The sequence below is a fragment of the Mauremys mutica genome, chromosome 7 (genome assembly GCF_020497125.1).
Source record: "Mauremys mutica isolate MM-2020 ecotype Southern chromosome 7, ASM2049712v1, whole genome shotgun sequence".
NCBI lineage: Eukaryota > Metazoa > Chordata > Testudines > Geoemydidae > Mauremys > Mauremys mutica.
The window spans coordinates 26659832-26686787 of record NC_059078.1 but is presented as its reverse complement, the minus strand read 5'-3'; the positions used below and the strand labels follow the sequence as shown (position 1 = coordinate 26686787).

General features: G+C 39.3%; 2 protein-coding genes across 11 annotated transcripts in view; one reads left to right on the top strand and one right to left on the bottom strand.

Annotated features, from left to right (window-relative positions):
• CACNA2D3 (calcium voltage-gated channel auxiliary subunit alpha2delta 3) overlaps positions 1-26956 on the top strand; it is a 752236-nt gene that overhangs the window by 600300 nt on the left and 124980 nt on the right. For all 10 annotated transcript variants that reach the window (XM_045024490.1, XM_045024489.1, XM_045024494.1 and 7 more), the window contains exons 18-26: positions 5717-5788; positions 6039-6100; positions 7496-7563; positions 9903-9948; positions 10105-10202; positions 11473-11566; positions 14089-14184; positions 18140-18261; positions 18628-18708. In XM_045024490.1, coding sequence (XP_044880425.1) covers positions 5717-5788; positions 6039-6100; positions 7496-7563; positions 9903-9948; positions 10105-10202; positions 11473-11566; positions 14089-14184; positions 18140-18261; positions 18628-18708 — 739 coding nt within the window. The remainder of the gene's footprint in view (positions 1-5716; positions 5789-6038; positions 6101-7495; positions 7564-9902; positions 9949-10104; positions 10203-11472; positions 11567-14088; positions 14185-18139; positions 18262-18627; positions 18709-26956) is intronic.
• The window catches only part of LRTM1 (leucine rich repeats and transmembrane domains 1), a 36083-nt gene continuing 27470 nt past the window's right edge, over positions 18344-26956 (bottom strand). The window contains exon 4 of the mRNA XM_045025512.1: positions 18344-18455. The gene's annotated coding sequence lies outside the window, so the exon portion shown is untranslated. The remainder of the gene's footprint in view (positions 18456-26956) is intronic.

The following is a 26956-nucleotide window of genomic DNA, read 5'->3' as shown; positions in this document are numbered from 1 at the left end:
TTGCAATAAATTCCACACAACTCTAGTTAGTGGTTTCAGGTTTTTTTGTTGAACACAAACTGATTTTGGTTCAAAAAGATTTAAATCAATGGAGCTCTGCTTGGATTCGGGTTTTGTCTGAATATACAACAAAGCCACCAAAGCTCTTGATAAAACTGGCAGACGTTCATCTCTGTGCACTGCCTGTGGATTCAATTTTGGGCAGTTCTGCAAGACCCAGAAGACTTATCGTGTGACCAATAGTCACCAAAGTTTCCTTACAAAACCAAACCAAAGTCTGTTTTGTGTCTATCCAGAGACAGCAAAGAGTTTTATTTCAATTTTTGATGAAAGGTCCATGGGGCCCAAAAAAGGTTTGGACTAAACTCTGCTAGTTTTAGTTTTTAATGTTTAGACCTTGAAACAAGCAGAGTTTCCCATGGTTTCGGGTTTCAAAAAAAACCTAGTAGTTTTCTTAGTCCTACTAATAGACTAAATTGAGCAAAAAGCTTGTGGACCGGGTCCAGGTCGGCTCCCAACATGTAAAAGTGAAAACTAGATAAAAATCAAGAGGATTTAGTTTTGAGGGATACAGAGTACGTGACAGGAAATATATGGACTTAGTACTGTAGCTTTGGACCACTAGTAACCACAGTCTTGGATACTCGCACACAATATATACACATCATAGTAACTCCCTTACAGGGGTCAAATCTTGCAGGTTCCAGAATCATTACAATTCATCATCACATACTTAAGTAAACAAATCCTCCTTCAAAAGTAATCTCATCAATAGATACTTTTTTTTGTACAACAATGGCCTACAAATCTATTAGTAGATCATTAGTCACCAAATATTTTTTGAAAAGACATGATGTTAAATGTTGTGGAAAAAGGTAGTAAAACTCCAAATGCTGGCCTAATGCTTTGGCAGCACCACCTGCAACTGGAAATGTTCTTGCAGATGTCTAAATATGATAAAACACAAAGTGAAAATAATACTTTTATAGAGATTTTTGTAACCAAGACCAGCACTGCTACAATTTTATTGTGTAATGGGAGAGGAGTGTGTGTGTGTTTAATATAACTATACATACCACATAAATAAGCGCTTCAGATACACAGAGGGACAGAAAGATCAGGAAAAGGGATGGAGGAGGAGCAGTTCAAAATAAGGAAATGCATGATGAAGGCTAAGGATAGAACCATTCTTAGCAACACGACTAGAGAGAAATAGAATTTTAAGGTTTGGAGTGGATTTTCCTGATCAAAGTAATAACCAGTCTAGTGTTGCCAACTTTCTAATTGCACAAAAATGAACACCTTGCCCCTTCTCTGAGGTCCCGCCCCCACTTGCTCCATCTCTCCTCTCTCCGTTGCACGCTCTCCCCCAACATCACTCACTTTCTGGGGCAGGGAGTTGGCTCCGGCTGAGGGTGCGGGCTCTGGGGTAAGGCCAGCAATGAGGGGTTCAGGGTGCGGAAGAGGGCTCCATGTTGGGGCAGGGGGTTGGGTTGTGGGTGTGGGGTGAGGACTCCGGCTGGGGGTGCAGGCCCTGGGGTGGGGCTAGAGATGAGGGGTTTAGGGTGAAGAAGGGGGCTCTGGGCTGGGGCATGGAGTTGGGGTAGAGGGGGGGGAGGTGAGGGCCCTGGCTGGGGGCACAGGCTCTGGAGTGGGGCCAGGGTTGAGGGGTTTGAGGTGCAGGAGGGGGCTCCGGGCTGGGGCAGGAGGTTGGGAAGTTGGGGAATGCGGGGTCCTGGTGGTACTTACCACAGCTTCCAGGAAGCAGCCGCCAGGTCCCTGCAGCCCCTAGACGCATGGGTGGCCAGGGAGGCTCCATGTGCTGCCCGGACGCCACCCCCACAGCTTCTATTGGTCATGGTTTCTGGCCAATGGGAGCTGTGGTGCCAGCCCTCAGGGCGGAGTCAGTGCACGGAGCCTTCCTGGCTGCCCATGGAACCTGGAAGCTGCTTCCAGGAGCCGCATGGAGCCAGGGCAGGCAGGGAGTGTGCCTTAGCCCTGGGCCTGCACTGTGCCGCCGACCGGACTTCTAACGGTCAAGTTGGCAGTGCTGACCAGAGCAGCCAGGGTCCCTTTTCGACTGAGTGTTTCAGTCAAGAAACAGACACCTGGCAACCCTAGTCTAAACCACTCTTTATTTAACCCTTCTAAGGTCTAAGGAATATCCAGAAAGTTTAGAAATGTGGTGTTGTTTAGTGTTTTTTTTTTAGGAGATTATTTTTGTCACCATCCCCTGGGAGAAAATGTAGCCCCTTCTTGGTAATAGTAAGGGTCAGTGAGGCTGCTGGCAGGGGCGGCTCTAGGTATTTTGCTACCCCAAGCACGGCAGGCAGGCGGCCTTCGGCGGCTTGCCTGCGGGAGGTCCCCAGTCCCGCGGATTCGGTAGCATGCCTGTGGGAGGTCCGCCGAAGCCGCGGGACCAGCGGAGACTCCGCAGGCATGCCGCCGAAGGCAACCTGCCTGCCGCCCTCGTGGCGACCGGCAGAGCACCCCCCGTGGCTTGCTGCCCCAAGCACGTGCTTGGCGTGGTGGTGCCTGGAGCCGCCTCTGGCTGCTGGATGTTTCATGGGGAATTAGAGCTTTGCAATACAGTTTGCTGACTTGAAGGCAGCATGCTGCTCAGCTGCTGAGAAGGCCTGGGTTTGATGCTCTTGTTTCTCCCTGTGCCAGACCAAATAGGCGTTGTTTGTTCAAGTTCAACAAACACTAAAGAATTAGCGTATTCATACAGCTGCTTGTAATCATGTAACATATTACTGGCATATTTTACCCCCACAAAACACTTCTGTTGAAGTTGTGTAAGAGAATTTTTCACTAGTTACCACATTGACTTAATGATTTCACAGTTTTCCAAGCACGTTAAATGATCTCATACTTTAGTGTTGAGATTGTGTTGGCTGACAGAAATAATAATACCTAGCTCTTATATAGCCTTTTTTTTTTCAGTCGATCTCAGAGTTTCACAGTATTTAATGTATTTATCTTCCCCAAGCCCCTGTGACGTAGGGTTTTTAGATGGGGGAACTGAGACATGGAGAAGCTAAGTGACTTACTAGTTTCACACAGTACGTGTGTGGTAGAGCAGGTATTTGAACCTTGGTCTCCCAAGACCTAGGCTAGCACTCTAACCACTGGACCTTCCTTCATCTCTCAGTAGGTCACGAAGACACATAATAAAGGGCATACTTTGTAATACAAAAATGTATACAGTAGACATAAATTAGGAGCTATCCTGTGGCCTAGTGAGGAGAAGGTAGCAAAGCTGAATTTAGAATTTTGATAGCCACGAGCAAACAGATTCAGTGGAGGTATTTTTTTCATTAATTCATTTCCCAAGTTATAGGATCTTTATCTTACTGACACACTATTAGGAATAGGAATCCTTGCAGTATTTTTTTTTAATGAAGTTACTTCTTAAAATTCTTTTACTATAATTTGTAGTTGGACAAAATGTGTGTGTGTGTGTGTGTGTATATGTATGTATATATTTTTTGAAAAAAGTTTGAATGATGTTTTGAGTGTCTATAGCCATCTGAGGCAGTACTTGCTTTATATACTCAGAGCAGAGATGACACTGCAGAAGAGTTGAGAAACCAGATTATAAATCCAAGAAATGTACTTTTAGAAAGCAAATAAAGAAAGACAAGTAAAATGCTAAATGTCATATGCAGACTTAATCATAAATGCTACTAGAGTTTTTGAGGCCCTGTTAGTAAATCCATGACTTGCCTGAGGTTTGTGGGAGGAATGGGTCCTAGATAACTGCAGACACCAAAAAGGGGGGGAAATGAAAAACATGTTAAAGATAAATGGAACAGTTCTTTAAATGTTAGAAAGTAGATTGTTAATTAAGACCAGCTCTCCAAGTCCAAAACCACAAAAGCTAAAATGGGAAAATATTTCCAGAATTGCCTATTATGTATTGTTAAAAAAATCAACAGTAAAATATGTGCTTTATTTTATGCAAGCCTCCAGCTAAAAATTATTCTTTTACACTCACTAACAGGAAAGTAAGACAGTTAACTCAAATCTAGACGGCCTAGAATTTCATTTAAAGAGCGCAAACATTGCAGTTTTTGATAGGTCAGCCATGCTCAACTTCTTTTCATGAAAATATAAACAGATATTTCACTGACAAGCTTTGGCAGGCCCTGCTCATTCTAACTAACCAGAAAAGCCTGCATTGCACCTTGATAGGGTCACATTTGCAAATTTTCATTGAAATCTGCCCTCATTGACTGATCTGTCATATGTGGCATGTGGTATTGGAGAAGGAAAGTGATGGACGTTGCTATAACACTAAGTACAACATTGTTTCCAAATAGCAATGATTTAAGAGAGATTGAAATGCTCATTTCATAACACACTTCTGCATTTATTTATTTATTTTAGTGTCTTTATAGAACATATTTTAGTGTAAGAACTGATTTGCCAGATAAAATATAATACTATATCTGAAAATATGGTAGCTCATCCGCAGAGTGAGCATGAATGAATAAGTAATTAGTGGGAATCTGTAATGAGAATTATCTTTATGAAGTATTTAAAACAAATATTGTTATTGCTTACTAGACAAATATCCACAAACAGAACAAATTTTAATTTAAAATATATCATAAAGATACCTTCCCTAAGTTCTCTGTGCCTGTGCCATTAATTAAAAATACAGCAGGATAAGAAAGTATCAGAAGTTTCTAATCCTAAACCGGTAAATAAACAAATACCACTTCACCTTGAATCATCCCTTAGAATATGTGCCAACTATTTATGCTAAATTATCTGTTCAACCTTGTATTTAGGTGTAACACTGTTGAGTATCTTTCCTAGACCTGAAGAAGAGCTCTGTGTAGCTTGAAAGCTTGTCTCTTTCCAACAGAAATTGGTCCAATAAATTATATTACCTCACCCAACTTGTCTCTAATATCCTGGGATTGACGTGGCTACAACAACACTGCGTACAAATACAGAAAACACACCCAGGCAATACTCACATTACTCCCAAATAGCAGCTCTTATCATATTTCTCCCTTCCCAAAAACCTAGCTAGATAGCTCTAAAATATTGAACTTAGTGGCCTATTTCAAATAAACAGACGGGTAGTAAGTTACAAAGCTAAGGGCTCCTCAAAAAAGAATGTCTTGCTATTTGTTCCTCTCTTACACTGAGGGGGCTCCAGGTCAAGCACCTTGAAACAGTATATTTGGTACTTCAGGAAGGCATTCTTGGGCCATTTAGGACTTTACAGGTAAAAATCAATACTTTAAACTCCACACAGAATCTGTGAGGCAGCCAGTGCAGATCACAGATCACTGCTGTTGTGGGTTCCTGGTGAGACATTACCAGGAACCCTACCTAGTGGACTGTCCCATTCTGTACCAGTTTCAGTTTCTGGTTTGATTTAAGGTGTAGCCCAGTGTAGAGCACCAAATGGAAGTTGAAAGAAAAATGAAATAGCTGTAGTTCTTCTTTATTACTTTGCCATTGTATGGTTTGTTGACATAGCTGAATCACAGATTATTTCCCTCCTGCCTTATCATAACACCTCTAACAGACACACTTGTTGGAAGTGCAGCAGTAATTTCTGAAAAATTGTGTTCTAACCATATGAAAACAAAGAACTGCTGTGACCAAATGAAAATATTTGGGAACTTTGGGATGTGAAAATTACTAAATACACACATGAAGGAAGTGACAAAAATGTTTTTTCTCATTTCAGCTTCGAAATGCAATGGTGAATCGGAAAACAGGGAAATTTTCTATGGAGGTGAAGAAGACAGTGGACAAAGGGGTACAATGTATAAAATGTTCTTCCTGCTAAATGTAAAGCAAATAGATGTTTAAATGATCCTTGAAGATTATTTGGAATATATATGTTTCACTAAGATTATTTTTCTCTTGCCTTTGATAATCCTGAGCCACTCATGTACCTTTTATGTCATTATTAATCTTATCACCAACTAACCATTTACTCTTTTACAAATTTATCATAGCAAACTAACCTTGTTTTCTTTTCTCTGACTTTCTTGTTCTGAATCTAGAAACGTGTATTGGTGATGACAAATGACTACTATTATACAGACATCAGGGGTACTCCTTTCAGGTAGAGCTGACCATAAGAATTGGACATTTAATCAGACTCATTGTACTTGCATTTGTACAAAGCTTGTGAGTTTGTTAAAAGAGCATCAGCAGGAGCTAACAATAAAATATTCTTGGACAATGCTGAAAATAGCAAAGAAAAGAGGCTTTCCAGCATTCCTTTCACCTTTTCCAGGGATGGAAAGTTTGTGCAAGCTCACATAGGCAAACTCACTGTGTTTGTCATGGCTTACGTTTCATTAAAAAAATATTCAGTTGAGGTTTACATTGAACAAGAGGTTTTTGCAAGTACTCAGAGAGCTATAAATACTATAATCCATTTAACTAACTACATATTGAGCCCTATTTTGATTTTTTTTCCACAACAAAAATGCAATATAAATGGAGGTAGTATTTCACTTCCAATTTGAGGTTTTTATATTTTGTTTCCCTGAACTATCTTCAGTGTATTTGTACAACTAAAACTGAATAAGTCAGCCATATTATTTTGGCATGGCTTTTAACAAAAATGGCAAGAAATCGCTAACTGAATGCCCAAAATTGATTTAGAAATAATCTGTTAATAAAAGTATATTTATGGTAGCCTATGTTCAAAGAAGGAAGCTGATAATTGCAGAACTCTACTGAAATATTCGTGAGAGCCTGGCCACCCTCTTAGCACATATGACTGTCAGAAAGTATCCTACATTGCAGCTGCATGAGTTCACTAGAAAGTGGGAGGCACTTTTAGGGTCGCCTCCCATGCACCTCATCACTCCTGAGCAACCCAGTGATAGATTTCCTTAAAAACAAACAAACAAATAGATTCCTTAATTTTTGAAAAACTTTAAGTGGAGCTAAATAAAGTCAATGAAAAAAATATATAAACGAGCAAAAAATGTGAGCAGCAGAAAAATTACATTAAGAATTTCTTCCTGATACCGGTATCATGTTCTAATATTTCTTTCCTTTCATCATTTCCATTGGCTCCCACACTTGGTAAAATTTCTCAATAGCTGAGTCTGATTTGTAAAGAGTTGTCATCTCCATTGTAAGCCTGTGTGGGCAAGTTCAGGATTTGGATGAGGAATGAGCATGCGGGGTGAATAGTTGAGTGCTTAGAGTGGCTTCTTTGTTAGTTTGCCAGAGAATGAATGGTTTGCTGCACCTCTAAGCACACATAAATAGAACCAATTGTTGCTGGCGTATCAAACCCCACGTGACCTCCATATTCTATGATTCTATGGCATTCAAAGTAGCTAGTTGAACAATAAATATAATAGTGGGGTTTTGGAAACAAACTGTTTTTTAAAATGTGCATAGTACATGAACTGGAATTGTTAGCAAGGCAAAATAGCTCTGTCTCTGCTGTTGTTTGTGCCACAGATTTCAAGGTCTGCTTTATTTCTCTGCACAGTTTAGGTGTGGCTCTCTCTAGAGGACATGGCAAATATTTCTTCAGAGGGAACGTAACTATAGAAGAAGGTAAGATACCATCTACCCTCTCGTGATGCTTACGCAATAGTTTTATTGTTGATCTTTAGTGGGCCTAAAGCTTGTGCATCTCTCACATGATTTCTCTGCAGATTCCCTAGCAGGATTAGATCATTTCTGATATTCTTGACATTTAAGCATTTTAATATGACATGTAATCAGAATGTGCTTACGAATCTTCTTTTCTGGAAGCCTCCCATGCTGAAGAATCACTCAAAGGCTCGTATTTGCTGTTAATAATCCTTATAGGTAGTAAAGGTAATAATTGGAGATATACCAATCTCCTAGAACTGGAAGGGACCTTGAAAGGTCATTGAGTCCAGCCCCCTGCCTTCACTAGCAGGACCAATTTTTGCCCCAGATCCCTAAGTAGCCCCCTCAAGGATTGAACTCACAACCCTGGGTTTAGCAGGCTAATGCTCAAACCACTGAGCTATCCCTCCCCTCTTCATGCTAATTTCTGAATCAGTATATTGGATACATTTAAAGTAGTATTTTGCTATGCCCAGACTACAGTGTAGTAAGCCTTATCACCACCAAATTTAGAATAAGTCTATGTTAATCAACTTAGAACTAGGTCTAGAGCTGAGTGCTTTTGATTTTGATATATTGTTTGCTTTTTATTAGCAAAACTAAAAGAAAAAAACACTTTCTTCTTTCTGGAGCTTTAATATTTGGTAAATTCATTTAGTGAAATGGATGAAAGAATTAAAATGGTGATCAAAGAGCTTACCTAGAAGGAGAGATTGGGTGAGAAGAGGCAGCTGTGGGGGGATGAGGTCAGGCATGGAAGTGTGTGGACTTGCACCTATATGGAATACAGTGTGAGAGGATCTTAGGGAAGGGAAATCAGGAAAATGAAAAATCAGCAATAATGGAGGAGCTAGGTAGGCAGGAGAATCCTCAGGAGCAGGTAGGTGGCTACTAACATATAATGGCTGTAACTGTATGCTGGCCGTTCACAGTGGAGGAGTCTTGTGCTGGGAGAGTGAGGAGAGAAGTTGTAGAGGTAGCTCCAAATAATCAGCGTTGTGTGGAAAACAAGGTTAAAAAAGGAATGCCTGCTGCTTGTACTTAAGGCTTAAGGAAAAACACCAAAAAGATCCAGGTTCAATTCCCAGCTCTGCTCGCAGACTTTTTCTGAGACCCGCAGACAAGTCAGTTCATGTTTGTGGATCTTAGTTCCCTACCTCACAGAGTTGTTGTGAAGGTAAGTACATCAATGTTTGTGAGGGACTCAGATACCATATAAGTACCTAGAAAGAAAGGTAGTATGTTCTTTCTTTCTTTCTTTCTTGTAGTGTGAGCTCTTCAGGCAGTGACTGTTCCTACTTCTCTTTCTAGAAAATGTCTGATGCTACCATCAACATAATACACAGTAATAATAAATTATTGCCTAAATGTAGAAAACTTGGAGCTTAAGTTGGACCTGCAGAGCATATGTGCTCACATGTAATTGCATTCATAAACCCCACATTTATGCCCATGATTACTTATGTACTTACATCTTCATAGGTAAAACTCAGAGTCCACATTATGAAAATTTAGCCCATTTGGCTTTATCCCATGAGACCGACATGCCTACATTTACTGATATGAGATTAAGAGTTTTCAAATTCCCAGAGTTCAAATTTATGGTTCTATATAACTACTAATACAGTACTGATTTACAGGCATCTCCATGAAGTGTTAATACAATAGACCCCTTCTAGACTATTCAGTACAGGAGCGACTCTAGGTATTTTGCTGCCCCAAGCACGGCAGGCAGGCTGCCTTCGGCGGCTTGCCTGCGGGAGGTCCCCGGTCCCGCGGATTCGGCGGCACGCCTGCTTGGCGTGCTGGTTCCTGGAGCCGCCCCGATTCTGTAAACTCCTATTTATGTTCATGAGATCATAGCATCCTTTTGTTTAAAAAAAATACTATCATTTCTGGAAAAAAAAGGTCTTCCTTGCAACTCTAGATTATGATGCAACATAAAGGGTGTTTATTAAAATAACAAGAGCGTTGGAATTCAAAGTTGTCTGGTATTTTACCTTAATGCAGCTCTTTTTGCTCAGATCTTCTTCGGATCACCAGACATATCATATAAGCTTAAATATCTGTGCACAAACAAATTATTTTATTCCTGGCACTTTATCCTTAATGCTCATTTACTTGGCTCTTGCCACTTTGTCAGACCCTGAAGTGTATGTGAACATAGTTTACTGTGATTTATTATGCTGTGGTAATAATACTCCTTCCAAGAAGGAAGAGTGTATGCTCTGAAGTATATGTAAATACCCATCTGTTACCTAGACTGCTCCCAATATAACATATTATTCCTGTTTCAGGTTTGCATGATTTAGAACACCCTGATGTATCTTTGGCAGATGAATGGTAAGTCTTAAACAAAGCATGAAATTGGTGCCTGTTACCCTTCTTTGTTTAATATTGTTTGTGCTTACTGTGTCTAACTCTTCACATTCAAAGACAAAGAGAGATCATGCTTATAAATATTTACATTGTAGTATTTTGGCAACATTATGTTCTCAGGTCATATTGCAACACTGACGTACATCCTGAACACCATCAAATGGCTCAACTAGAAGCTATTAAACTCTACCTCACAGGAAAAGAGCCATTGCTTCAATGTGAGTATGTTAAATATTTTTATACTAATAAATTTCATAAATGTTCCCTTAGCTAAACAATGATTGTATTTAAACTTTACATAATAAAATGCTAATTAGTTGAATTGCTAATTTGGTTGGACAGGTATGATTAAGTGACATCATCTTGCAACTTCCATATTTACTTGAGAGCATAAGACAATCTATTGGTGTAGTACTTACATGTACTGATACCAAGATATTTTACCATATATAGTATTGACAAACCAAACATTAGATTTCCAGTTCACACTAGGCAGCCATGCTATCTTGTGTCATGGTTTCCTCAGATCTTATTAATTAAGGATGGTGGGGCTGAGACAGTACTTGGATAAGACTTCTAGAGAAAACACCACATGCTTCAGGAAGTGATGATGGTGAACTTTGAGGGAGGTGGCACTCTTCCTGAAGAGTTAGAAGAGCACCAATACTCCAGTTCTGTAGAAGAGCCAGGTTGTCCTTTAGATGAAATGTAAACCTGAGACCTGGAACTCTCATGATCATTGATCAACACACACAGTAAAATGACACAGAGATGGATTTAAGTAGCAGGCGGCAACTTTATTAATTTAATATTGGGGAAGGATTCTCTCTGCCCTGTTTCCTTTGTTCCTGGCATTTAAGTGGGTCCAATGAAAAGTTACAGGAATCCTGCCATAAAACTCATAACTCCCTCTCCCAGGCAAGGGGGACAGAGGGTACCAACTGAGGACCTTGGTCTGCAAAGATTCAGGTCTCTCCTTTTTCCATAGGCCCACGGTCCACCAATGAAATCCCATGAGTTTTTCTTCTGGGAGCTGATCCTTTTGTTTGATTTGGGTGGGTCATTTTAATATACCTGAAAGCTTGTTTTGCAAGAGATTGAGCATTAATCTGGGGTACTGCATAATACCAGCATGAGAAATTGCATTGTTTTACCTAACTTCTCAAGTCACTTCAAATGGATAAGGTATTCCTCACTTCCTAATCTAACATTGCTGCTGGTGTCATTGTAAAGGCTGCCAGTTTCACAGAAGCAAAAAGCATGAGGGAAAATTTTGGTGGTGGTTGACGTGAAGTAATTTACACCTTTACGTATTTAGCTTGTAATTCTGTGAAGAGCCCATATGCTTAAAGTAGATGAAATATAGATTGAATATAAATAATTAATACTATTTCTGTGTGGTTCACCTAATAAAATATTTTGATTTGACTCTTTCTTTCACCACACATATAATCTATTTTTTGCTGTTGATTTAATACATGTTCATAGGTGATAAAGAATTGATACAAGAAGTTCTGTTTGATGCAGTGGTGAGTGCACCAATAGAAGCTTATTGGACCAGTCTAGCACTAAATAAATCAGAGTAAGTAAATAAATACATATGCACATTTTAGTATAATAAAAAAGTATACACTGAGACATGTAGTGAAATATGATTATGAAATATGATTGAAAAACACCTTAACAATTTAAGAACCTTTTACCCAGATACTGTGTAGATGGGTGCATTGTACATACCCATGTAGTTGGGCTGATCAGATGATGAAAAATTGTGGGCAATTATTTGTTCATCTTCAAAAGAAAATTTTGAATCAACTTTGGGAGTTCATTTTCTTCAAGCATTTGAGAGCTTGAACTTCATTAAAGTGAGTGAAAAGCAAATGTAAAATATTTAAGCTTAAATATTCATTTAAGGCCAATTTGCAACAGATTAGGCACTTTTAAAATTTGCAGTTTGTGCCGTTTTGGTTAGTTTTTGAGATTATACAATCTTTAACAATACAGAATAACATATGAAACTAACAAACAATGTAGGAATTGAAAATACAACACCGTATTTGGAATTATTCTCTAAGAAATTAATGAAACATTTCTAAAAACGAATATATCTGTGAAATTTGTAATTTGTTTGAGAGCAGGTTAGGTACATAAAACAGTTAAATTAATAACATAAATTATTCATTTCACATTCACTCAGACTTTCTAGACATGAGTCTTGGATATGAAAGCATATAGATTTTAAAATTTTCCAAAACTAGATTGGAACTAAATGCTCTACTGTACAGTAGATTAGCTATTCCTTTATTTGAGCTTTTATACTACATATGATACACTTAAGCTATAGTATTATGCAGAGAAATGTGATATATATTGGAAAAATAGGTAATTTGATTAGCAAAGCCTATGTGAGCTATCATTGTAGAAAGGGAATTCTGGAGACTATCCAGATGAGATTTGATTAAGTTTGTACAATTTTCTGTGTTGTATGAAAAGGCCTGTTATTGTAAAGCCACATATAATACAGTGAGGTAATTAGTTGAGGTTGGTTTATAATTACTAGGATTGTGATTTTTCCATCTCCGTTTTTAGGAAGCTGGGTGAAAAGAGAAAATATGGAAATACAAGTTTTGTTCTGTTTAAGTCAAATGTTAAAAAAGAAAAGATCAAAAGTTAGTTTAAAAATACACAACAAAAATCCAGCCTGAAAAAGTGTTTTAATTATTCTACCTATAAAATTAATTGTGCTTATATTGTGCACTGAACTGATAACCAACTGGGGTTAGCCAGTCTACTCTTAAGAGATAAGAAATTATTTCCTATGACTGCCACTTGTGTTAATATACCCTAAGCTTTGAGGGTGAAATTCGCACAGCAGAATAAGGTCTTTTGAATCCTCCAATAAAGTGGAACTACAGCTATTCCATTTCATGCGTGGAAGGCAACTTCAGAGGTTGTGTACAGGGAGACTCTTATACCCCTTTTATATCCTCTCTGCCACTATAGACACAGTTCATTGTGGAGGAATAGGGGATTGGAGGCTGGCAGTGGAAGGGCCAAAGATATAATTGATTTTGTGATAATGTGAATCTAGTGGCTACAAATCCTCAGAGATGATCATAGAACTGGAGAGGTCATCTAGTCCAGTCCCCTGTGCTCATGTCAGGACTAAGTATTATCTAGACCATCCAGGATAAGTGTTTGTTTTACCTGTTCATAAAAATCTCTAATGACTGAGATTCCACAATCTCCCTAGGCAATTTATACCAGTGCTTAACCACTCTGACAGCAAGGAAGTTTTTCTTAATGTCCAACCTAAACCACCCTTGCTGCAATGTAAGCCCATGGCTTCTTGTCCTAACCTCAGAGGTTAAGGAGAATAATTTTTCTGCCTCCTCCTTGTAGCAGCCTCTTATATACTTGAAAACTGGGATCCCACTGGATATGCCCTTCCAGCTTGACTGTGAGCCACTGATAAATATTCTCTGGGAATAGTTTTCCAACCAGTTATGCACCCACCTTATAGTAGCTCCATTAGGTTGTATTTCTAGTTTGTTTATGAGAAGATCATGCGAGACTGTATCGAAAGCCCAAAGCCCAAAGAAAGCTATTAGATTGGTTTGACATGATTTGTTCTTGGCAAATCCATGCTGATTGTTACTTATCACTTTAATTATTTGCTCCATTATCTTTCTGGATACTGAAGTTAAGCTGACTGGTCTGTAACTCCCTTGGTTGTCCTTATGTCCCTTTTTTATAGTTGGGCACTATATTTGAGGTAGTGGGTGAGCAGGGTTTGTAGTCCCTATCTCAGCCTAGGACCAGGATGAGTGACCATAAGGAGCTATTTTGCTGGTTACCCACACCCTTTCTTCCCCCAGTCTTCATGTAATTCCACCGCACAAATCCATCTTGAAGAAACAGATTTCTTGCAGCGGCCAAATAACTTTCAAACTATGCGCATGTGTGTTTTATCTCAACAAAAATGAACATGTCTGTCAATAAATTTAAAAATAAGAGGAATGAGATAAAAAATGCTCTTTCACTAGCTCTATCTATTTACTGTTTAGAAATGTTTATCTTTGCTTGTGTGCTGCTCTATTTCAGAAATTCTGACAAGGGAGTGGAAGTTGCCTTTCTTGGAACCCGGACAGGTCTATCTCGTATCAACCTGTTTGTGGGACCAGAGCAACTTACTAATCGGTAAGTCACATGACTGTGCTGAAGGAGCAGGTGGGAAGGCAAGACATTTTTTAGGAGATATGCTCTTTTTTTCTTCCCCAAAGTTTCACACTGGCAAAGCTAAATGCATAGAATAAACAAGAACAGTTCTTGTAGTCTTCTTTAGATTTTTCTGTAACTTTTGGAACTAGTTGGTGATATTTTTCACCTGCGTATCGGCTATAATAGGGGCCTTTTTTTAGTCCTATATTTGCTTTTTTTCTACCCTCCTGGAATTAGACTCATATCCTGATTATTCAGTGCAAAACTAAGAAGATACTGGAGCTGCAGAAGATGGGGGACATTATGCAATTTTTTCTTAAGCCCATCCCAAAACAAATGTCTTTAGGTGTTTCCAGCAGTTATTCATCCTAGTTGTGGAATTCCCTCAACTGAAGGTCCCTCAACTGAATATCAGTGTGCTGATATTGCTAAATCAAAACTTTAATTTTACTTATTCTGTAATGCCTTTGGCTCACAAAATGGTAAATATGCATTATGTCATTTGTAACATATGCAAGGATACTTCAGTTTGAAGGGTTATATATAGGTTGAGCACTGTCTCATATCTCAGTCTACCATGAGATACTTGGACAGAGGATTACTTTGGCTTCAAAGTATAATCTATGCCATTCAAGTATTTTATAATATTAAATTTGGAAGAGAAAAAAGCCATGCAAAAATATGGTTTAAAATGTAATCACAATGCTCATTTTAAAATTCCTTCATCCTGAATATTGCACAGCGTAGAAAGGAAAATAATTCTCCACCAGTTATATTAAGCTTAGATAATATAGACAATAGGATCATGTTGAATATTATGGGAAATGGTTTATCTCTATATATTGGACTTTTTTCTAAACAAGTTAGTGTCAGTGTGATTGTTTTATACTTTGAGTAAGAGCAAAACTTAGTAAGTATGAGTAATATGAATATTTGGGATTGTTGTTTGGTGTTGTTTAGAGATTAGTGCGGGGGTGTCAGAGTCAGGAAATGTTCGTTCCATGCCCATCTTTGCCTTGGCTTGCTGCATGATTTTAGGAAAGATACTTACACCCTGTGTGCATCAGTTTTCCATCTGTTTAAAATGAGGAAATATAATATACCCCCATTGGGATTCTCTGATGAAAGCTGCCATAAAAGGGTCCAACACATATTAAAGTCAATGGGAGTCCTTCCATTTACCTAGTGTAGGTTGGATCAGGTCCCAAGGCCCAAATTCATAAAGGGACTTAGGGTGTTGCAATACTGAGGTTGCAGCCCCTAACTTTTAGTTGCCTAGTCACCTAGTGGAATCCACAGACCCTAGGTTAGGTACCCAGGCTTCCTATATAATGAATGGGGAGTGTTAGGCACCTAACAATGGGCAGTACCAAAGCTGGCACAGTAGGCAGGGAGCTGCCTTAAATATCCAATATCACATGCCAAGAAGAGGGGTAAGTACTAAGCCATGCCCCTCTCAAGGAGTTAGGTGCTACATCTGGGCGGAGGAAGGTGCCCATCTCTGCTTGGGATCCATACCCATAAACCCTTTCCCAGAGTCAGGCACCTAAGCTGTTTCTTGCAAGAATGGTGGCAGCAAACCCAAACTGTTCCCAAAATGGCCTGGTGAAGGAAGAGGTGAAGAGGAAAGGCAGCATCTTCTCATATAATATTTAGCTCACTGGACTTTGGGGTATTCTGGTGTGGGTCTCTCTCAATCTCTCCTCTCTGCACTGGGCCAGAAAGTGAGTGAGTGACTCTATAGTCCAGTTGTTAGGTTTCCCACCTCTCAGGTGAGTGGCCTATGTTCAAATTCCTGCTCCTTATCAGGGGTCTTCCATGTCCTGGGTGAGTTCCCTACCAACTGGGCTAGTGCTTATAAAGGAGTTCTCTTTCCATCCCTGTCTGTTTTGTGTGTAGTTAGGTGTGCTCTGAGCATACCTACTGGATTGGTCTCTTGAGGCAAGCAAAGTGGGACAATGTGTAGTTTCACCTGATTTGAGGATCTTTGCTGGACCTTGGGCATAAGATAGGCACTGGCCAGAACTGAGGCAATAGTGCACATAACCAGAGGCAGAAATGTCCCTCAAGGACTTAAACTGTGGAAATGTAGGTCCTAAGGGATTTTAAGCATCTCCAGGGCTAGGCAGCAGCTTAGTAGGTATTTTGAGTATCTCAGCATCACCTAAATGTTGGACTTAGGTGCCAACTCCTCCTTTAGAGGCCCAAGTCCTTTTGGGGATCTGAGCATAAGTGCAAAGGTGTTATAGCAACATGTTAGTACTATTTATACCATGCACATATGAGAGAGAGATAAAAATTCAGACAGTAACTTGAGAGGTTAGCTGTTCACAATAGATTTCTTCCCACAGTTAGCATGAGACAGAAGTTGGTGTTTTAGGGTTTGGATATCATAAAGTAAAACCACACAGAATTATCTATTATAAGTCAATTTTCTGCTATCTACTCACATATTTCTATTCTAATCCTGTACAATAACCACAATGACAAAAAAAAAACCCTCAAGCCATTACTTTGACATATATTTTTATTTACTTAGAGTCCAGTCCTGTTCCCTCTGAAGTCCATGGCAAAACTCCTATTGACTTCAGCAGCAGCAGGAAAATGCCCTTAATTTTTACCCATTTGAATACATGTCATATTATTAGCAAATCATATTGACAGTATAACTGTTTTTTATGCTCCATCCAGCATCTGCAGTCAATACATCAATCCTTTTAAGAGAGCCAATAATATTTAATGTAATTCTGGGAAAAGCAACATTAGAGCAATGTTCAGCATTGTGTAGGAAGAGATACTTGTCTTCTCTTATAGTTAAATATTCCTCACCATTAAACTGCAAAGACAACAGTGAAAATGAATTAAAAAGCTGAATCATTGGTGTGTGAAAAGGTTTTAAGAAAGAAGGTATTCATTTTGACCTCCCTAATACATCTTTACCCAGGATTTGTCTTTAAGGACCTATTTCTATGGCATTGCAATATGCAAGTGCAAATATGTGCGGATCATACTGATTTCAGTGCCAGAAAATGTTACGCAGCAATTTTTGGAAGTATGTGTTTCTTAAAATGAAGCTCTCTGAAATAAACGTTCTCTAGTTAGTGTAGCTTATTGCAAGAGGCTCTGTGTATTGCAAATGTCAGGTAAACATGTATGTGTTTTGTGCAAGGTAATCTGGTACTTATACTTATGATAACTAAGGATTTCTGCATGGTATTAATCTGAATACACAATATTGTTGTTGGGTGAAAGATTTGTGAGCTGGAATCAGTGGCCTTGCAGCTTGTGCTGCTGTTGTCCTCATCCAGCACACTGGAAGCAATGAGCATGGAGAAGATGGTTTCATTTTTTCTCATATGACCCCTCCTTTCTACCTCATGCACTTTTCCCTGATATCCTTTTTTGGGGAAGAATATAGCCAAGTTCATTGTTCACCCCTCCCACTATATCTTTTTGGGAAGAACAGCTATTAATCATGTTGGCCTAACTCAAGACTTGAACTTGGATTGCTTGAAACAGTTGCCCTCACTTGTTACAACATCTCTTCCACCACACACAGCTAGTTTAAAAAGTAAAACATTATTTGAACAAGTTGCTAGAAAGGCATCTTTTTTAATTTCTACAGTAATACAATTTTCCAGAGTACTACTTGACTTTGGTTGAGTTTTTAACCCCTTTTCCCACCCTTCTTAGCTTGTACATAGCAGGGTTGCTAAGAAATTTGTTGTCTGAGAAGATACTGCAAATATATCAAGAAATATTCAGTGATATATTAAACTCTTTTACTGCACAAATGATATAGAAAAGAACCCAGAAGAGGAGTCCATTTTCTTTCCCAAAGACTAAGATGGTGTTTTGTTTTGACTTTCAAGTTTGAAATGTTTTTGTGATATACAAAAAGCAGCAAATATTTTCTTCTTTCTCCTGTTTCAAGAGACTTCCTGACAGCTGAAGACAAAGAGAATATTTTTAATGCTGATCATTTTCCACTCTGGTACAGAAGAGCCGCCGAGCAGATACCAGGCAGCTTTGTCTATTCAATCCCATTTAGTACAGGTCTGTAATTTTGTCATATTTAAATACTGAAGCATGCATAACATTGGGAAGATTCCACATACGTTGTTGTATTCAGAAGAGGGCATTGAACTGAGTTTCATCTTCTGAAATCTGCACTGACATTTTCACCAAGTTCACAAATCCTGTAATCAGGCATTGTGGGGAAACTTGAAGTGTCACTCCCTGTGCTGTACCTGTTTTGTGGATAAATAGAGGCTGTAATTGAATGTCAAATCAGCACTTTTCCTGAGCATTAAATTCATACGAATATTTGATAATTTTTTCAAAATAAAAATCTACAGCTGAACTTGCTTACACTGCAGTATGTTTGGATTTTAATAGCTTTTTTTTTTTTACACCTTGTAGAAACAGCAAACAAAAGCAATGTGGTGACAGCTAGTACTGCCATTCAACTTTTAGATGACAGAAAATCTCCAGTGGTTGCAGGTAAAATTGTTTGTTTATTCCTATATGAAAGCAGTGTGTGAATTACTTACTTTTTCAGACTGTTCTGACTTAGTGGAAATTTCATTCAGAAAGAACAATTGGAAAGAAAATATCTCAAGTGCAATTGAATGCCCTAAAGCCTAGGTCTTTGCAGGCCTCCTCTCCCTAAGAGCCTGAGTCTGTGTCCGTTGGGCACCCAAGTCCCCACTGTAAACTGCTGGGTTGGCATAGCAGTAATAACACAGCAGTAATCAGCAAAGATTTTTCAGTACTTATAGGAGCAAATCTTCACAATTATAAACCAGAATGAGTTTTCTTAAGCAAAACAAATGTAACAAAAATCTCTCAGGTATAATAGGATTCATCACATTCTTCAGAATTTGAAAAACACTCCCAATAGTGCGAGACTTAAGGAACGCGATCTATTCAGTTTATCAAAGAGAAGGTTAAGGAGTGACTTGATCACTATCTAGAAGTACCGACACGGGGAGCAGAAATTTGGTAATAGAGGACTCGTCAGTCTACCAAACAAAGGTCTAACAAGATCAAATGGCTGAAAGCTGAAGTCGGACCAATTCAGACTAGAAATAAGGCACCAATTTTTAACAGTGAGGGTAATTAACTATTGGAAAAACTTACCAAGGGTTGTCATGGATTGGTCCATTCCTGGAAATTTTAAAATCAAGTTTGGATGTTTTTCTTTTAAAAGATAAGCTTTAGTTCAACCACAGCTATTGGAAGTGAAGCAGGAATTAATTCAGGTCCTATGGCTGAAGTTATGCTAGAGGTCAGAATAGGTGACCATCATAATGATTCCTTTGGTCCTTAAAATCTGTGAATATAGGTGAGGAACTCTGCCTCCCCACAAGCATTCTCCTACCCCTACAGGCCCTTACCTCACCTCAGGTGATTTTCAGTTGTCTCTTATTTGGTTTGAGTTCAAATTAATTTAAAAATTGGTTCTTTCGGAAATTTTTCTCCAGTATCTGAAAATTTTCAGAAGTCTTTAAATAACAGATGTCTGGTATATTACAATATCAGAGGGGTAGCCGTGTTAGTCTGGATCTGTAAAAAGTGACAAAGAGTTCTGTGGCACCTTATAGACTAACAGAGGTATTGGAGTATAAGCTTTTGTGGGTGAATACCCACTTGGTCAGACGTTGTATGTTACAGTTCACACGTTCAATATAGTTAAACCTCATTGCCAGCCACCTTCAAATCCACAGTTCAAGAAATTAGGTTGTAAGTAAGCAAAGTTATCAACAATTGTTTTTTCCTGTCTTTACCGTAATAGTAATAATTTTCCTTTTCTCAAATGGCCACTGCTTCCCATCATTTACAAAAGATCTGATACTACCCAATGGGATGGATACTACTAATACACTCAATAAAGGTGACCACTATTTTACTAACTGAGGAGGTGTTCCTTGTAAAGATGGCTACCATTTCCAATAACTGAAAGCACAGGCTGCCTCCTAGAATCTGATCCCCATTTCAATAGAGCACTTCTGCTGCTATATTTCTCAACCTTCAAATCTGCCAGTGTGGGACAGCAAAGTGTGTGGAAAATTGATGGAAATTGGAACACCTGTACTTTGTTGTATGTTGCACCATTATTACCAGCTTCAGTGGTTTTCCACTATAAATCCTGTTTTAACAATATTTTCACGCTATCAATTAAATACATCAATTTCTTTTAAAAAAAAAAGAAAAGAAAACAGGAATTCTAAGTCCACTATGTGAGTCATTAGCAGCATTTGAATCCAGCTCCTTCATATCCCAAGCCCAAGCCTTTATCAGAAGTAACTTCTGATTTTTTGTGGAGCAGCCTCTAAAGGGGAAAGCAACACTCATTTTGCCAGTGAGCAACACAGCACTAGAATGGTGAGAATCAGGACTACAAGATGTTATTCCCATCTTTGGAAGAGGAGTGTGATCTAGTGGTTACAACCAATGTGTACCCAAGCATGTAGATTTGGCAGGAGTATCTCAATTGCCAGTGTGCTGTAATCCATTGATTTAATGGGAATAAGGAATATTTAATCCATAAAATAGAAAGTGTGGTTTTGGCAGAATTTAGATTTTAGATATAAATTCTTTTGAAAATATTACCGTAAATGACTTAGGAGCCCACGTCCCATTTTCAAAAGTGACTTAGAACCTGACGTAGGACCAGATTTTTAAAGGTATTTAGGCATTGCTCTGCTCAATGCAGCAACACCATGCTGATTTAGGAGTCAAAGTCTCACTGAAAGTCAATGGGACTTAGGAACCTAAGTCACTTTTGAAAATGAAATGAAATGAAAACAGTCAGGAGTTGCAACACTGTCATAGCACTGCCCAAATGCCTTTACAAATCTGGACATTGGGCACTTAGGCGTTTAAGTCTGACAGGTGCTTTTGAACATATTACTTATAATCTTTTGTCTTGCTGAAAAGGGATTAAAGATGTTTAAGTGTGACATATTCCCAAAGCAAATCCTAAAGTGCAAGGAATGTCATGTTATAGGACACCTGTTAATTATGCCCTAAAGCAGAGGTGGGCAAACTGCGGTCCGTGGGACCGTTCTGCCCATCCCCTGAGCTCCTGGTCTGGGAGGCTAGCCCCCAGCCCCTCCCCTGCTGTTCCCCCTCCCCCGCAGCCTCAGTTCACTGCGCCATGGGCGCAATGCTCTGGGCAGCGGGGCTGCGAGCTCCCGGGGTAGTGCAGCTGCAGAGCCCGGCCTGATCTGTGCTGTGCGGTGCATGGCTGGCAGCCACCGGTGCTCCAGGCATCGTGGTAAGCTGGCAGGGAGCGGGGGAGGGGGATTGAATAGAGGGCAGGGAAGTTCGGGGGGTTGTCAGGGAGCAAGGGGGGTGGATGGAGCAGGGTCCCGGGGGGGTCATCAGGAATTAGAGGGATTGGATGAGGCAGCGGGGGGCGGTCAGGGTGGGGGTTCCGGGAGCAGTCAGGGACAGGGAGAAGGGGGGTGGATGGGGCAGGGGTCCCAGGGGGGCAGTCAGGAAGGAGAGGAGTTGGTTGGATGGGGTGGTGGGGGGCAGTTAGGGGCAGGGGCTCTGGGGGTTTTCAGGGGACAGAGAGCAGGATGAGTGGATGGGGCAGGGGTCCTGGGGGGGCCCATCAGGGGGCGAGAAGCAGGGGGGGCGGATAGGGGACGGAGGCCGGGCTATACCTGGCTGTTTGGCGAGGCACAGTCTCCTCTAACCGGCCCTCCGTACAATTTCTGAAACTCGATGCAGCCCTTAGGCCAAAAATTTTGCCTGCCCCTGCTCTATCCAATCCCCTCTGTTCTCTTTGTATTTCTTTCTCTTTTTGTTTTCATCTTTTGTAGAAGGCCCCTTATCTATGCTAACTTATCTGGTTCCAAGCTAACAGAAATGCTTATTCAAATGGAGGAAGCATAATCCAATAATAATGTCAGGAGATCTTCAAAATCAATGAGTTTGTAGAGTTAGAATGGTTGGCAACACTGCCACATAGAATTTGACTACTGCTGCTGCTTTACCATCTGTCCCCTCTCTGTCAGTCCAAAGTGAGAATATATTTACTTCACTGGAGAAAATGCTGAGATGCTTTTTAAATTCCTCCCACTCCAACTAACAAACTATGACTTTATCAACTTAAATGGATGCAAATTTGAGTTAGGGGTGTAGGTATGTGTATTTATAAATATACAGGTATATTTATTGTGTTTGTGTACACTCTGAAAGCTTAATTTATTTGCTGCAGCGATATGGATAATAAGCCTGAAAAATATGTGTATGGTGTGTAGTTAAAATTCAGTTATGTTCCACAGTATGTTCCCTCAGTGATTTCTATATCGAATTGATATTTAAAAAGCATATTTTTAAATTGCTAGTGCTGCAAGGTCAACCTATGGGTTTTTTTGTTATTTTTATTCTAGCAAGATCAGGGTAATTTGGATGGGAATTTTGATTTTTGATGGCAACACTGCTGATTGGGAATGACGCAGTTGAGGACTGAGCGTCTCTTCTGCAGCTTGTGTGAATGGTAGCAACAATTTGATTTTATGGTGAATTAACACAAATTTGACTATTGTACTCTTGTATTATTCTCTGGTGTGGTTAAATTTCAAAGTGATTTGCAGCAGGTTCTATATGTTGGCCCTTTGACAGAGGGTTGCCTTTAGGGTTCTTTGACATTTCAAAATGGAAAGCGGTGATAATGCAGTAACGGTTGCTCATAAGGAGGAAGAAGGCCCAGTCCCAGTCCTTGCTCTCCCTAAATACAAGGAAAAAGATCTAGTATCATTACTGGTGACCAACTCATCAAAGGGAGTCAAAATGGGGGAGGTAGTAGGAGGGATGAAGAAAGGGCCATCAGAGCTGAAACATTGCAGAGCATGCTCCTTTTCAAGGGTGTTTGGCACAGCTCCCACTCCACTGGCCATCTCCCTAGGGACACTGAAGGAATTCTGATTTGCTCTCTTCATTCACCCCCACCCCTGTATACAGGTTGGGGTCCAAATGCAACAGTATAGACTAGTCTTTACATTATATAGCACCTTTCATTCTGAATGGTCCCCAAACACTTCACAACCGATACGCAAAACTGCACTACTGAAATCTAGCCACATTTGGGATGGAGGACAGCCGTTAACAGATACACATCACACTGCACAACAATGATGGGGGAGAATTTTGATCAAGAACATTAAGGCAAATTTCTGACTTACAAAAGTAGTCGAGGGATCTTTAGTGCCACCACAGACAAGACAGTGCCTTGGATTTTAAAGCATCAGCCAAAACACCCATAAGCAAGCAGTAAACTGCATGGTGCTCAGTGCATCTGTCTCAGAAAGATGAAGGACTGAGCAGAGCTGGCCAGAAACTTGAGGCATGTCAAACCCAAGGCTTAGTCTATTCTCCATCCTCTTAGGCTTTTGGGATACAAGTAGAGAAATGCTCTTATTTTCCCTTTACTGTGTGAGATCAGGTACATTCTAAAATCTCCCAACTAATTTACAAACCTATCTAGTCCTATTTGCTTTGGAGAGAGGAGTATGAGAATCAACATAAACAAAGGGACTGTTAAATATGTCTGCACGTCTGATGTTGCAGGATGCAAAAGCAACATGATACCTTGCTAATATGAGACATTTTAAATATTAGGAATGATTGTTGAGTATCTCTGTATTGCATCTTAATAAATACTGATGCTGTCATTTGAAGAAGAGCTTTCTAAGTGAGTTTAAATAGTAAATATATAAAAAAAGATGATGATGCTTTGAAAATCTACCATGTTCATTTCAGAATGCAAAGGTTACAGCAGAAGAATTGTTTATAGTTATTAGATTAACTGACTTTTAAGTACAACAGGATTTCCCCCGCCTCCCCCGCCCCGTCAGTAACTGAGGGCTTCTTGTCTGTTCCAATAAAAGTAGAAAGCACTAGTGCCACCTATTGGTGAACATGTGGAATTGCATAAATCTTGTTAATTTGCATACCACTAAAGTGCAGTGAGGTCCGGAAGGAGGGTTTAATGGGACAAATAGCTAGTCACTTTGTTCTTTTGTTTAATTTGATTATTTCCTGTTGAGATATAATTTTTAAATAGAAACTCTTTTGCTATTGGACATTTATATTTGAATGTCAACATTAATCACCGTATCACATGCAAAGCACTAGATGGACACTGCGTACAGACAAAACTTCCTGCAATCCCTACATTACTGTTTTAAGTCAGAGTAACGTGTTCACAAACACGTTTTAAAAGCATCAGAGCCCTTACTTGTCAGGTAAGAATTTTAGTCTCTGAATACAAGCAAGCCCTGATTAAGGTATGTCCAATTAACTGAAAGTCCAACTTAACTTAAGGTGGGTTATGTTCCCCCCAACCTGTGTGGGCCCAGTTCCATAACAGAGCTGAATAAAAGAGCCTTTTGGTCTGAAGATTTCTCCTAGCCCAGTGTAATCAGGAGAGGAGACGGAAACCCTACCCTCCAAAACCTACCCTTCAAGCAGGGTATGCACCTCCTTATCAGCAAATGGTGGTTAGTGAGGAGAGACATCCAAGTATCTCCAGGTATGTCCAGTAATGCCCCCTTTCTGCTGGAGATACATCGAGAGTGCTGATTGTAACTCTGATTGTTCATAACTCTTGAGGTTTTACTGTATATGTAAAAGAGAAGACTTGTGTATCTTGTCCTAAGGGACAGATTCTGTCACTCATGGACATGTTAATTAATAGTTTACTTCTCAAATACAACTTTTCAAAACAATAACAGTAGTCAGGCATCAAGTTACTACTCAGATTCAGTGAGGACGACAGAATCTGGCCCAAATCTTTGGATGCTGCAATGATTTTCCCACTACAAAGAAGCAAAAGTTAAAAAGAGAAGGGTAGATACGTCTTACCTGGTGCTACTCTGATTAATTTCTTTACACAGTATATTATCTTTCTATAGGCATGTGGTATTTAAAGTTCTACGGAATCTGTCATTCAAGTATCACATAATAACAAGCCACATTTAGCAGGTGTATTTAATTCCATAGTAGTTGATGTCAGAGCACAAGGACACAATGAGTATTGGGTTGCTCACTATTCTTTGCCATGGAAATAAAAATAGACTAAAGTTTTGCAAAGCTAGAAACGTTATTCTTTAGTGTCAATGCTGCAGTGCACAAGGAAAAGTCATATTGACTGTGACAACAATTTTTTGTATATATCCTTTTTATACTTACCCACTGTATAGTGGTGCTGATAGAAATAAATTCTCAGGTGAAAGATTTCATGTAAATGAACATGTTGTAATGGCTTACTAGAATTAAGGGAATCCATTAATACAATTTATTTATATTAAAACTATTGATTCTTTTAAAGTATTTTCAGGACTTTTTTGAATATATGTTTGCTTGTTTACAATATAAAGTTGAAAAATATCAAGCCATTTTATAAATTAAAAGTAGGAGAATGAAACTAATTTTCTGGTAAAGGTAGCCTAGCAACAGCTCTTTTCTCTGACAATTTCATTGCATATTCCCTATCTCACAACAACACTATATTATGCAAACATATAATATGGTTTTCACACCTTTAAATAAATCATCCCATATAAAAACTGAACAAGGGCATTTCCCCTTTCAAATATTTAACTTTTCAAAGAGGATCTTTTAATAACTTAGAATAGAGGAAATGCAATTAATAAATAAATAAAGTAAAATAGGCTACTGTTTAAAAATCTCAACAGATCAGCTCATAAAGATGCTCCATCATTTTATCTCCAAACCTTTGTTAGCCACTACTTTTTCTCTACGGTCTCTGAATCAGTCACCTTCAGAGTTATACTTTCAGTGCTAAATCACTGCTTCCTATATTTTAATTCTAACCTGGTGCTTTGTGTTGGTAGTCACCCAGAGGTAGGCAAGTCTACTTGAACTCATGGACAGGTCATGTTTTTGTTTGATTCTTTCATAGACCTCTCAGCATCACCTCACCCCTTTGCTCACTTTCTATTTTCACATGCTCATCATTTATACAAAGTCATTACAATGGTTCAAAATTAAAGAAAGTCAGTTAAAGGATATAAAATCCCTTAGATAATTTGAATGACCCCACCTAGTAGATGTTGGTCTTTTAGCCAGATCCCCTCTGTCATAAACAATTAAGAAGGAGGTGGCAGCAGCTGTATTTCAGGCTTAAGTTTCAAGCCTGGAGCACACCATGATTTTGGGAATCTCCATTTTTGGGACACTTTAAAGGGGCCTGATTTTAGTGAACACCGACTCTCTAAAAACCATGCCCCTTTCAGGTGTCACAAGTTGGACACTCAAAAATGGAGGCATTCGAAATCATGAGTCACTTTTGAAAGTGACAGTCTTTATGGTGCTGGTCATATGTGTATTCAAACTCCTATGTTCAGGTCCTTGTGAATAAATCAGCACATAAAGACTTATACATTGAAATCAAACTCTGATTACATGTCAGCTGTCCAAGACTATCTAAGACTCTTGGTTAACCAGGCTTCAGGTAAGTAAGGTGTGACATGTGCATGTGCATGTGCCTGTAAGCATATGCTTTGGGAGTTTTGCAAATGAAAAGTCTCAGCACAAACTTTTACAGATATGATTCTTGTAAATTAAATCATTAACTTCAACAGGTTAACACTCTGTAAGTACCAGTTATCTTTAGGAATTAAGTATATTGTAAATGCCTCCCACATAGTCTAGTATTTCCTCCATTCTATTGCACTTTGGTATATTAAGTTAAAGTATTAGATAGGATAAA